The sequence below is a fragment of the Rhineura floridana genome, chromosome 1, assembly GCF_030035675.1.
Source record: "Rhineura floridana isolate rRhiFlo1 chromosome 1, rRhiFlo1.hap2, whole genome shotgun sequence".
In the NCBI taxonomy this organism is placed as follows: domain Eukaryota; kingdom Metazoa; phylum Chordata; class Lepidosauria; order Squamata; family Rhineuridae; genus Rhineura; species Rhineura floridana.
Window position 1 is genome coordinate 167,571,619 of NC_084480.1, and position 13,732 is coordinate 167,585,350.

At 41.0% G+C, this 13,732-nt stretch overlaps 1 protein-coding gene across 4 annotated transcripts in view; it reads left to right on the forward strand.

Moving 5' to 3' along the window:
• Window positions 1-12,467, forward strand: part of UHMK1 (U2AF homology motif kinase 1) — a 37,454-nt gene extending 24,987 nt beyond the window's left edge. Inside the window, exons 8-10 of one of the 4 annotated variants that reach the window (XM_061584731.1) lie at window positions 1,699-9,022; window positions 9,382-9,491; window positions 11,361-12,467. In XM_061584731.1, the coding sequence (XP_061440715.1) occupies window positions 1,699-1,845 (147 nt within the window). In that variant the 3' untranslated portion in view covers window positions 1,846-9,022; window positions 9,382-9,491; window positions 11,361-12,467. Of the gene's footprint in view, window positions 1-1,698; window positions 9,492-11,360 lie in introns of all 4 variants that reach the window. The other 3 variants (XM_061584740.1, XM_061584725.1, XM_061584715.1) reach the window with 3 other exon arrangements.
• Window positions 12,468-13,732: the final 1,265 nt, after the last annotated feature.

Genomic DNA, 13,732 nt, shown 5'->3' on the forward strand with positions numbered 1-13,732 from the left:
ACACAAACTGAGATAAGAACTTTAAAAGCTTGTTGAATGAGGAAGGTCTTCAGTAGGCACCAAAAAGAGATGGTGCCTGTCTAAAATTTAAAGGAAATGAAACACGTAATTATTTTGAACTTGAATTTGTTTTGTGTGGTCTCTGCATGAGTGGTATTTTCCCCCTATTGCGCTCATTGTAGCTGATGGCTTGTTGAAACTTTATATTATGGGCTAGGGGTGTGTGTGTGTGGTGTTGCTGGTTTATTAACATTGTGGGTGTTTTGAAAAAAAATATTGTAAGTTTTTTATTCTATTATGGTTGAAGCTGTAATTTTAAATTGTTATTATGCCAGCTACTTGAGAGAGTTTTACTCAGAAATGTGGCATATATATATATATATATATATATATATATATATATAACAATTGCTTATTCCCTTTTTAGAAGGGGTTAAATAGCGGATTATTTTAATAGATCTGCTTTTTTTCCTCCTCTGTGTCCTTTCTATCTACTGCTGGGTTCATTACTCCATTAAAGTTACCTCCTATTATAAGCTCACCTGCAAAGATTTGTAGATCAAAAATAGCTTCATAGAGTGTTCTCAGGTTATGATTTGGAATATAAATGTTAGCAAGAGTAACTTTGAAAAAGTCTAAAGTTCCTTTGAAAATTATAAATCAATACTACAATCTTTGTTTCCATCCATAACAATAAATTAGTTAGCTGTTGAATAAATGAAGTCACCCATTAGATTTAATAGCTGTACATGATGGATAAACCTCAGAACTTCAGAAAGATTTATTACTTATAGCACAGAGAGAATGATTCTGTTACAAATGGAAGCAGATTTGTAAAAATTCAGATATTTCATGTGTGTGTTTTTCTCTAGGAGCCTTAGAATAATTTATTGCTTATACGTATAAGTGCCCTTCTAATAAAATTATTTACTATTGCACTTCAAACTTTGAGCCAATATTTTAGTAGCATTATCTATTATTGCACTATGTCTCTGAAATATTGCATTATTCAAGTAATATAATATATCAACAATATAAATATACCTCTATTTAAGTTTTACAATACTACATGATATACTTTACCCACACATTCTGGTAACATTTTCTATTCTTATATTGTGGGTCTTCAAAAATTATAGTGTTGTAGTAATTTTATGCAGAAACAAATCATGTTACAATTTTTCCTTATCAAATAAACATATACCATTTTAATTTATTATACTCCTTAGAATTTAATAAAACTAGCCTAGGAACTTAATAAAATCCTAAAGTTCATGTCACTAGACATCAAAAGCATGAGCAGAGCATGTAACAACTGTACCTGCCAACCAATCATCATTATGGGGGGGAAACCCAAATCATAGGATGCTACTTACTGGAAAACTGTTACCAAAGTTCTCTGACTTTAGTTTGTGCTTACCAAAAGGGTGAGCCCCTATAACTGCTTGGTCCTGCTGAGGACCTCTTATAGCTAGCAGTACGTTTTGAACCATTCCTAACTACTCTCTGGCTCTGGAAGCGCAGGGTTTGTTACTCTTCTCCAGAGGGAAATACAGGAGTAGCCGTTTCTTCACTATGCTCCTGTCTAGTTAGGTTTCTCACTTCTGTTGCACTCAAGGTTACCTTAGTGTCTTGCCTATCCTTGAAAATAGGTCTACAAGAGTACAAAGGAGTAACATTCCTCCTATTTCTTTCCAGGTCTTTGTTGAGTATGCAAATGCTGGTGATTCCAAAGCTGCTCAACGAGCACTGACCGGGAAGAGATTCGATGGCAAGTTTGTTGTGGCTACATTTTACCCACTGAGTGCCTATAAGCGGGGGTATCTTTACCAAACCGTGCTGTAGTCTGCAGCAGCAGTCAGGAGAAATGCATGTATCCAAAGCTACCTGGCTTTGCCTGAGTATTTTTCAAAGATGGAATCCATCTGTGTCCTTTTTCTTTCTCATTCTCATTCCATGATTTGCAAAAAAGGTCTAGATGTTTTTATTTTGCTGCAATGAAATCTGTCTCCCTCTCTCCTTTGATTAACTCTGTGGTAACCTAAATTTTATTAAATAGATGTTTGAGTTTAATGGTAAAGAAGAATTCAGTGTGAAAGAAATAGAGACACAAAACAGTGTTTGGGGTTATGCCACTGAACTTGGAGCTGCCAAGCACAGAATGATGGTATGGAGGGTTGCCGTCATCTTAAACATTTACTGAAGCATCACTGGAGTTCCTGATGACACAAGCCCTTGGCAGAGAAGCAGTAGAATTTGCTTTTTCTGCTATTGAGGGCATTGGGTGCTTCCAGATGAAGCTTTTAATATGCAATCATTATGCCTTCTTCACACAATTTTACAGGGGCAGCACAAGATGTTATAAGCCAATTGTAACCCTCCTGAGTATTCCCAGCACTTCTTGCTTCCCTTTTCTTACCTCAGAAAACCCATGAAGGAGGAAAGGAGCAAAATAGTAACACAATCTCCTTGCAAGTGTGGATGGGAAAATGTGCAGTCAGTCCCTGGGGAAGATGGATGCCATTTTGGGATGCCCCTCCTTTATTGTTACCAGTTTCAGAGCCATTTTGTGTCCTGCCCTGCAAGTCCTTGACATTTTTCTACCAGCTCTCAGCCTTAATAAATTGCTTCCTGGAATTAGGTTTCCTCAACTCTGACACACTTCAGTTAGCTATTTTATTAGGAAATTACACTGAAAACAGTAGGACTTAATTCCAAGTAGAGAAGTGCAGGTTCTAGCTGCAATTCTGAAAGGCTGCAATTTTCTAGCCCTGTGCTGCAAGCACTATTTTTATTTTCACAATTTTGCTATGGTAGAATAGTGCAAGCAACAAGCAGCAGAAACAAGCTGGCAATTTTTCTAGCCTGCTTGTGAAATTGATTAGATAAGATTGTGAAATTGGTTAGACTAGAAATGGGGCGTTCTCAGATGAAATCCATGGAACTTGCAGCCCAGTGTGAACTATGTTTACTTGGAAGTAAGCTTAGCTGTAATCCTATTGCCCTGTGCTGTAGACACTCTTTTTTAAAGCAACAACTTTTAATTTATTTTGCAATTGTGGTACTTCAAAAGCAGTTGTGCTGCTTCAAAAACTGTAAGAACACACACACAGGTATACACACAATGCAAAGTGTTTAAATGGCACCAAAAAGCATCCACCTCAAAATCTGGAGAAGGGGTGGTGGCAACAAGTGATGGTAGAGAAACACAAAGGAACAAAATCACCTACCATATGGATGGAACATAATGAGATCCATGCACCAAAAAAGCACTAGACACTGAAGAATCTAGTGGATTGTCATTTGCAGTTTCACTTGTATCTTATAGTGGAAAAATATTTATAAGGAGCACCAAGAATCATCCATCAGGAAGCACCCCAAGACTAAAAAACTTAGCCAGCTTTTGCTGCAAGGTTGCCATTGTAGATACACAAACAACATAAGCAGCAGTAGTATTGCCCTTCATTAGAAAGCTGTCTTGTTCCAAGAACAGAATTGCTGCCCTTATAAGCAGCAGATCTGAGGCAAAGTGGACTTACCCAAATGCACTTGCTTATGAAGAAGCTGAGGCTAGACAGTAGACAACTAAGGTTTTGATTACACTTTTAGCGTCTAGCCATTCCTTGTAAGGTGAAGATGCCTTTCTCCTGGGAATAAGCCCAGAGTTGTGAAAGCACCTTTCAGCCACGGGTAGGCCTGTAGCAAATAATGCATTAGAAAGAGCCCTTGTTTTAAAGTAAATCTTGGTTTGTGCACATTGTAGTGGATGTGTGAGGTTCAGTTCAATTTCAACTCTTGTGATACAGCAGAGGCTCTTAGCTAAATTATCCCTAACTAGTAGAGGCTGGGGTGGGGGTGTCTTTGCAGTGAAAGGTTTCTGGAAAATGGCAGGTTTGGTAACAGCTTCCCAGCATCATCTGCTAATAGTTAGGCAGGTGCTTACATAAAGGATTGCTTGCATACTGATACCATGGGTATTGTCCAATCAGAGTCTTCCTGGGAGGCCTTCCATAGTGTTACTTTTCTGAGCCAATTCCAACCATTTTTTAGAGAACTGAAGACTGTCCTGAAAGAAGTGCTTGAAAGTTCTGGAGTTTGGCCATTGGTGCTGCCATCTCAAGGCTACCCGGTTTCTCAGCATGTTACATACTCTCCCTGTCATCACTGGAAGTGGCATGTGCCACGCTTCATGGCATAAAACATTTTAGAGCTGGTGTATATACATACATTGCTTTCATAAATAATTGGGATTTTTTAATCATAGTCACAGAATGACCTACTGTTTATTCCTGACTTCTGCCTTTCTGAGCTAAGGATTCTTTAAGGAGGAACATTGTCTACACTGACAGTTACAATGATGAAGTTAGGTTTATTTGTTTGTCCTGCATAGCTTACCCAATGTAGATCTTGGGAGAGTGACATTCCTGAATCTGGATGGAGAAGTAAACTGCATCCACTTAGTCTCTAAGTACCTCAAGTCGTGTGTGCGGATTTTATGCAGCCTTGTCATCTCACCTCCACAGTTTCCCTGGGTTTCAGCAGACCTGCACCTTTCAGTCTTCATATCTTGGTTAAGTAGAATGGACAGTAGAATCTATACCAAATAAGTAATATATGTTTGGTGACAGGGGCTGCTGGTAGATCAGAATGTGTTTAAGGTCTGTACTAATCTCAGACATTACTTTTTATCTGGTATTCAGAAATGGGCCGATTCTTATGTGTGCATCTCTGTTACTGATGTTGTATTCTGACAGTCTTTGAGCATCTTTCTGTGAGCTAATTTGACTTTGAAGGCAATCAGAGTTTCATTAAGCTAAGAAGGATGCTTTGGATTTATGTTCACTACAACACTGTATGAGATTTCTTCATGATGGAAGCTTTCAGTTTTCTAAGAGTCTCTGTTATTGACCTTCAAGTTGCCAGTTGGAACTCTTGAAAGAGCAACCACTACATAAAGCAAGCAAATGTCTGTACTGTAGATACTCTTGAAACACTGGATGTGCTTTTGCCATTCAGGATTTGGTAGTAGCCATAATCCTTTTGGCTGAATTAATGGCTCTTGGTTGGAGAAGAGAGATTAATGCTTTTTAGAAGATGTTGTTTATAACATGAACACATGGGAGACATTTCTTTGTTATAAATACACATGTACTCCCAGACATATGTATATATAATGGCTCTGGATATGAACACAACTTGTCTCAACCCAACACAAATTCAGATATGGAGGAGCAAGTTAAAGTGGCCATGTGGGGCGATGCAATAGTATGCTAGCAAATGCCTAGTAATTAGAGACAGGCAAAGGAGTTTCAGTGACCGTGACTGGATCCCATGGGCAGACAAGATCTTTATCTCCCCCACCCCTCTGCAAGCCAGCTTTGACAGATTGGTGGGACCACCCACTTGTCAATCACCTGGAGAAAGTATTTTGAATATAAGTTGCTTCTTCCAGCCCCCTGGATCACACTATGGAGTTCCTGAAGGGGAGCTGAGCTGATTGGGGCTTCAGCTGTGCAGTTGATTGATGCTGGGAGTGCACCTTCAAAGACACTACCCTTAACAGCTGATCACCTGATTGTTTTCCCTCTGCAGAGTGGAAAAATGCTCCTTAATAACATAGCATTTCCTTCCCTGCAGAGAAAGCGGTTTGTATTCAAAGCACTTTTGCCAGCACTTTGAATACAAATTGCTTCCTCTGGAAGGAAAAAATGCTGCTTTTAAATGGAGCATTTTTATCTTTCTACAGAAAGCAGGCTGCGTTGAATACTAAGGAGCTCCCAAAGGGGGACTAGCTAGTGCAGCCAATCCCAGCTTATTATCACTGCTTCAGCTGTGCACTTGCTTAGAAGCCCTGACAATCAGGTGCTTGGTGATATCTGCAAAACCCTTTTGGCCAAGCCACAACTTTACCTGCCCAACACCTGATCAACCTGCCCAACACCTGCTTGCAGGCTTCCCCCAGGCACCTGGTTGGCCACTGTGAGAACAGGATGCTGGACTAGATGGGCCACTGGCCTGATCCAGCAGGCTCTTCTTATGTTCTTATGATATCAGGTGTAGGACAGGTAGGTGTTCTTGGCCAAAATGGCCTGGCAAGCCAAATTAGACTTGTGGGCCACAGGCTCCCTACCCATTACAGGTCTAATAGGTTATTGCTAAGGATCCTCCATGGCGCAGAGAGGTAAGCGGCGGAAACGCAGCCGAAGCTCTGCTCACGGCCAGAGTTCGATTCCAACGGAAGGAGGAAGTTGAATCTCCGGTAAAAGGGGCCGAGGTCCACTCAGCCTTCCATCCATCCGTGGTTGGTAAAATGAGTACCTGGCATATGATGGGGGGTAAAGAAAGGCCGGGGATGGAACTGGCAATCCCACCCCATATATATGGTCTGCTTAGTAAACGTTGCAAGCTGTCACCCTAAGAGTCGGAAACGACTCGCACTGCAAGTGCGGGGACACTTTACCTTTAAGTAGCAAAGAAAAATGTCCAGCCTCTTAGGAACAGAACAGCATAGTACAAACACGCTCTTCCTCATAGCTACATCTGTTTTGACCTGTTGGATCCTCTCATTTTGGTACCACCTGGTCCCTTCGGAAGTGTCTCCTGCTACCACCACCAGCCTGTGCTTGTTGCCTGAGCTTGCTCTTGGGCTTAGCAGTGAAATGCGGTAGACCTGCTCCTCTGCTATCTGAGGAACCAGATATTTCTGGCACATTTTAAGCCAGAAGCTACAACTACACTAAAAAACTGAAGGTCTTCATACTAGTATGCAAGGACAGTGGCTGTGTCTGAAGACCACTTTTATAGCTTTGCACTTGCCAAAGTCACAGATCTGATCTGGACTCAATTTTGCTCTGAACTGGCCACCATCTGTCTGCCTGTCATGCTGTATTTGACTGTTTCACAATGTTTACATGTTTCCATTGCAAGTTGTTCTATAATCACATGCCTTCTGTTCAAATTGTTTCAGGAAATCTACTGCTTTATGCACCATTGTTGAGTAGCTCTGCTTGAAAAAGATGAAAGTACAATTTTAATTAAAAAAAATTGTTCTTACCTGTTAACAAAGTTATCTCTTATTCCAGGTTGAATTGTGAGAGGAAATTGGAGTCAATGCTGCATTTGAGATGGGTGGTGGAATGGACCCAGCCCCTAATCTGTGTCCAACAGATTTTCAGAAATAATACCTAGCATGAATATTGTGCTTTAAGTATTCAAAGCACTTCACATACATGAACTTGCAGTTGACACCATCTGCCTTCTTCAAGTGAATTCTCTGAGAAATCAGTAACGAGTCCCTCATGTTGTTCATCTGCAAACTAGGAACAGTACTGGCTTACCGCAAAAGGTTGTGATTCCTATGACTGAATTCATAGGAATGATTCCTCATGAGGCAGAGTTGGTGAAGATCTTGACACAGTGGCCCCCCAAGTGCTAAGACTTTGAACCCAAGTACTCGGGAAAGTCTAAAGTCCAGTCATGTTGGGACTTTTTGTTTTTTAACATAGCCTCTGGAACAGGACAATTCTGTCTAATTAATTGTACATGTATGGAGTGTACTTAGTCATACTCTTAAGTCATACTTAGAGTAGATCCACAGAAATAAATGGACAGGCTACAGAGCAATCCAACTTGCTGGAGGCTGGTGGGAGCAAAGCCGGCAAAGACGGAGCTGGCAAAAGGGGCCAACACATCCTGTACCACTCAGAGGCCCGTTGGAGGGGGGACACTGGCAATGCTGGCAGGGCCCAGCGGAAGGAAACCAAAATAGGTGTGTCCTTCCGCCACCCCTTTTCCTGGCGTACTGGCTGCCGGGACAGAAGGGAGGAAGCTGAACGGGGTCTGGATATCACCTACCTCCCTGGCCCTTCTCTGATACGCCTCCAGAATGGCCATTTTCCAGGCCTTCTGCCAGCTTCCACTGGCTTCCCTTAAGGCTGGGCTTGTCTGCCAGATCTCCAGGAGCTGAGCTGGGATGAGGGACTTATATTGGTGTAGCCCAGCTGAGTCGGGACTCAGCTAGCTCTGCTGGAGGGCCACCGTATCCAACTCCCCTCAGCCCGGCGTAAAGAGCAGTTGGACTGCACCCTTAGTCATTACTAACTGATACCCACTGATTTCAGTGTTTCTACTCCTAGAATATTGTTTATTGGTTTGTGTGTGTTGACATGAGTTTCTGAAGTTTTTTTAATTTGTAGTATATACAACATGAAGTCAAATATTCCAAGGTTTTCATAAACATCAAACCGCTATTCTATTAGCAAAACAAATAAATTCTGCTAGCCGAATAAGTCCCTCCAAGTTGCTGCACAAATATCAAACCGCACACCAAGGATCCTGGGATAGAGAAGCAATGAGAGCCTCCAATCTCCACCTTGGAACGAAGTCTATATGACCTCATGGCTCCAGCATAAGCTTACATTTTTTGCTTTTTAATTCTTCCTCTTGCTTTGTGTGTATGATTAAGAGTTCTGGAGAAGTCAAAAGCTTGCCACACTGTTGTGATATTTTAGTTGGCCCCAACTCTGGATTTTGCTACCTTTTTTTATGTGCCATGAAGAATACTGAAACTAGCTGTTCAGACTGGAGTCTACAGCCAGGGGCAGATGTTTTTCCAACACCTGAAGATTCCCTTTGCATTTTAATGTTACATCCTCTCCAGCCACTTGGTAATTATGCAATTTAGCTTCAACTGACTTGCTTTACCTTATACACCTTAATTTATTTAACAAAATTTATATATCACTTGATTGTGAGAAACCTCAGCAGTTTACAAAAATATAATTATCAGTAAAAACAAGCAATTAAAACATTTTTAAAAGATTAAAGCAGTAAACTAAAAACCATACAAATTAATCCCTGGTTTTACTAAATTAAAGACTGCTTTGTTTCTCTTTACTTCTGCTTTCTGTCTACCCAGGAACCCCTGTGTGTTTCGTTTAAGGTTTGGGGTATCTCTGTGTTACAAGCCAGGCTTTTTTCAGAAACGGGGAGCAGTCATAGCTTCTTTATCTCAACATCCTAGGTATGTAACCTGATATATGTAGCACTGGGGAGTGGCTTAGGGCTTAACATTGCTAATGTGTTTAGGTTTAGATATCACAAATAGGATATTGACAAAACGAAAGGGGTAAATAGGGATTAAGTGTGGTGGTGTTGGGGAATGGCATGGCATTTAGATCCAAGCATTGAGTTGCAATAATCCTGAAAACTGAGCAACACCAATCTCACAAAAAACACCCATCTGGAAGCATACATTCATCCTTTGGGTTCTATTTTGAAACGTGAGTCAATAACCTGACCTCATGGCTATTACATCAGCCTAAATTTTATACTGCTGTTTCTGTTTTTATTCCTCATCCCCCAACTCCCATACTTTGTGAGACATCTTTCTCCCATCCCTGCTCAGCCATGCACTAATGAAGAAAAGCAAAGTAATGGGAATCCCCCAAATTCCTGCCTGAATTGCTGTGAATTCCGTCTTGAGATAATAGGTAAGAAGGGAGCACGGGCCCTGTGTCTTGGAAGAGGGGGGTCTAGCCCATCCTTGAACAGCATCACAAAATGACCAAAACTGGAGTGGTGGTGGTGGCGGCGGCGGCAGCAGCAATGATTTATTAGACTTGTTAACTGAAGGTCTCTTTACAATGCATTTTAAAACATGAATAAAAACAGAACAAAATAACCCCCATAGCAACCACAGGAAGCTTTGACAGCACACTAATAACAAAACAGCATCATCTTAGTCTATCAAAAGCCTGGGAAGAAAGATAAGTCTATACCTGCCACTGAAACATATTCAGAGGAGGGCAACGAGGATGATCAGGACTGGAAACAGACCTGTGAGGAGAAACTGAAAGAACTGGACATGTTTAGCTTGGAGAAGAGGGGAGATATGATAGCTTTGTCCAAGTACTTGAAAGGTGGTCACATAGAGGAGGGCCGGGATCTCTTCTCAATCGTCCCAGAGTGCAGGATGTGGAATAATGGGCTCAAGTTGCAGGAAGCCAGATTTCAGTTGAACGTCAGGAAAAACTTTCTGTTAGAGCAGTAGGACAGTGGAACTAATTACCTAGGAAGCTGATGTGCTCTCCAACACTGGAGGCATTCAAGAGGCAGCTGGACAGCCACCTGTTGGGTATGCTTTAAGTTGGATTCCTGCATTGAATAGGAGGTTGGACTCGATGGCCTTATTAAGCCCCTTCCAACTCTATGATTCTATGATTTTATGATCTTGTCTGCTGAAAAATTCTGTGGAACTCAAAAACTTGCAACACTTTTGTGACATACAGCTTAGCCCCAATAAAGGTATTGTCCAGTTAGACTTTGGAGGTGTTTTTCTAATGGACCAACAGAGCTACTTCTGCCTTTTATATGCATTGTAACAGCAAACACCGTTTGCCATTGTGGCTAGCATCTTCTGTATTTATTATACAAATGTCACATCTTAATTATCTTTAATAGCATATTTTTGTGGAACAAATTGGACTTGGGAATAGATTTGGCTAAAGCCAGCCAAAGAGTATCTTGGCTGAACATGGAGCTGATCTTGAATTGACTGTGTCTAAATCTGCACCAAATTCTCTTCCTTTAGTCCATTATTTTACTTACGTCTTACAGAGCCAAAGTTTTGCACACCAGCTCCTGTAATTTGTGTTAATTTATTTCAAAAAATGTTATATATATATATATATATATATATATAGTACATTTGTCTGTACTGCTCACTGAGTGAACACTAAAACTTGGGTCAGTACTGTGTTAATGTTGAATAGCGTATATACTTTTAAATTTTATTAATATCAAATTTTCTGTGCTTTGCTTGTAAAGTCAATGGATTTAATTAGTTCATTTTAAACAGAGAGCCTGTTGCAACAGTCCATACTATACCTGTTCACTCATAAATGTGGAACAACCCGCCTCATTTCACTTCTTGGCTTATGTCATCTCATATTGCAGCCTTTGCCTATGCTAGCGGGTCCCCACTTTTCTGTCCCACTCTAAATTGTTTGTCCCTCCCCTTACAGCTGGTCACTACTAACACAAACCGTTCTCTCTCACCTAAATGAAAGCATATAGGGAAAGCAGGGGGCAGTGTCCCCATAGTGTCCTGAGGTCTACTGCTGCCCAACCTGCAGAGAAAGAGAATTGGGGCTGAAAGACCAAGGGACATCGTGGGTTCAAGGATGCTAAGCTGCAAGCCAGCATAATATATGAGACTGTTGAACATGTTAACTGTTTATATGATGCAAAGTTAAGCCCAGGTGTCTTAATTTGCTTTTCGGTGCATGAGCCAATTTATAACTCTTTTCATAAACTGAAAGTTTTTAGCATTAAAATGACTATTTCATTTTTATCCTCAGGTTTCTCAGTTCTGTAGCCTGCTTGACATATTGACCAATACCAACTGTTGGTTGAGAAACACTTCTGCTCTGAGTTCTGGTCAACAAACAACATCTCTTCTCCTGGTTCATTGTGCAAACATACATGCTCTTGTCCATTGACCTTCTCTAGATAATCTCTAAATTAAAATGCAGCTGAACCAGAGCCTGTGTGTGGATAGGATGACAAACATACCGTAACAGTAAACCTGGTTGGTAGGTGGTCACTGAAGCTCATTATCTGAAGCTAATTTCAAAGGTTAAGGATGTCCTTCCTGTTTTTCTTTTAAACATCAGCCTGATTCTTGGATTAATTCCTCACCCAGATGCACTTTTCATTCCACAGTTTTCACATAAGTAGACCTATGGGGTAGTCCAACACAAAATGTCACCCTTATCCCCAAATGTCAGCCAGTTACTACTTAAATGTTTTTGTGGAAACAAAACAAAACAAACCTGGGGTCAAAATATACCCTAGAAATTCATTGAATTTAGCCATTGGGGTCCATTTTGACCCAACCAATGTTAACCAATTGGGGTAAAAAAAAAAAGGTTTTTCATAGAAAGAAAGGTCGGGGATAGGTAACTAAAGTGCACAGGAATCAAATTACCCCTTCTACCTTTGCAAGTGCAAACATATCTCCAAAGTCATGTTGTTGCAGGACACACCTTTGACTCTTGGAAGAAGAAAACATGGCTTCTACTAGCAAAATGAGTTTTTATTTTGCAGTTGGAGGAAATTATAAACCCCTTGCTTTGCCCAAGCTCCCCCACACACCCAATGTTCTGGGAAACATACTCCCCCTTTTTATGCCAATCTAGCTGGACATACCAGGTAGATGGCAGGCTGGCTGGCTGCATTCAAAGTAGGGTGTTTCACCCCTTTCGTCAATCTAGCTGGGTGTACCAGGGGGGGAAATGAGAGGGCCTGGAAGACATCTCCAGGAACAGTCCACCACAGAATAAGTGGGGACATTATGAGAGAGCAGCCAGGGCCCACAGTTTTCTTGCAGGTTTATAATGGGGTCATAAAATGCCCCACAAAACCATAGTTTCTGTTGTAATAAATAACAGTTGTTCCTAAACAGTTTACTGTGTTTTCAATAATTTTAATTTTTTTTTTACTTCAAAACATAGTTGTGTTTCTTATAATTGAAAATAAAAATCATAGCTTTTTAAAGGACCAGAAATGTTGTTTACTCAATATGCATAGGGAAGGTGCAACCGTTTGCTGCTCAGAAAAATTCTAACGGCTCTACATAAGTGTTTTCTAGGGTGTTTCTCTGGGTGTTTGGGTATTGTCAAGCACATTTATGCTGAACCCCCCCCCAAACAAAATTGGTTTCTGGGAATAAAAAATAACCCTACTTTAACATTGGGACATTGGGGTAAAAATATACCCCAAAAATTGTTAGTGAATTTTTTTTCCTGGAATCAGAATGAAGGTTTAGCAAACTCTAAGGCGAGCACTACCCCTCTTTCCTTTTTGCTTCTGATTCTAAGGTCGCTTTCTGTCAGAGAGTTATTGCACCTATAAAAACAAACCAACTAATTCTTTACAAATGGATAGTTTTTTCAAGCACATACAATAGGACACACCAGTTGGCCTTGTCCATCAAATAAGCAAAATAGGATGCTGAATGGCATTAGCTGTTCCCTGGCACAGAGTCATACACAACCCAGAACTTCCTTTTTGTTCCCCTAAATTGAGATACCAAGGTTGCAAATCCTATTTGCTTGCTTCTTTGCTACAAGGATGTTAAGCATAAGCAGTCATGTTGTTCCACTGGTGAGAACAGGTGAGATATAAATTCAAAAAGCCATTGCCTTACTGTGGATTTCAGTATTAAGTGTTTCAGACGACTGTCCTCCCACCTTATGGTCATGGCACTGAAACTGCCTTAGTTGCTCTGGTTGACACTCGTCAAGAGAAAGATTGGGGGAGTGCAACCCTGCTTGTTCTTGATCTCTCTGTACCTTTGATACCATTGACCATAGTATCCTTCTGGAGCAGGGAGTGGGGTTGTGGGCACTGTACTTCAGTGGTTCTGCTTCTACCTCCAGGGATGTTTCCAGAAAGCAGTAATGGGAGGCTTCTGTTTGACAACATGGGAGCTTTCCTGTGGTGTCCTGCAGAGTTCCATCTTGCCCCCCATGTTATTTAACATCTATATGAAGCCGCTGGGAGTGGTCATCAGGAGTTAGGGAGTGAAGTGTCACCAATATGTGGATGGCATTCAGCTTTATCTCTCTGTTCCATCTGGAGAGGGGAGAGACGTTTGAGGTGCTAGACAGACTTTCTAGAGTCAGTGACGGGCTGGATGTGAGCCAACAAACTATAACTGAAAAGACAG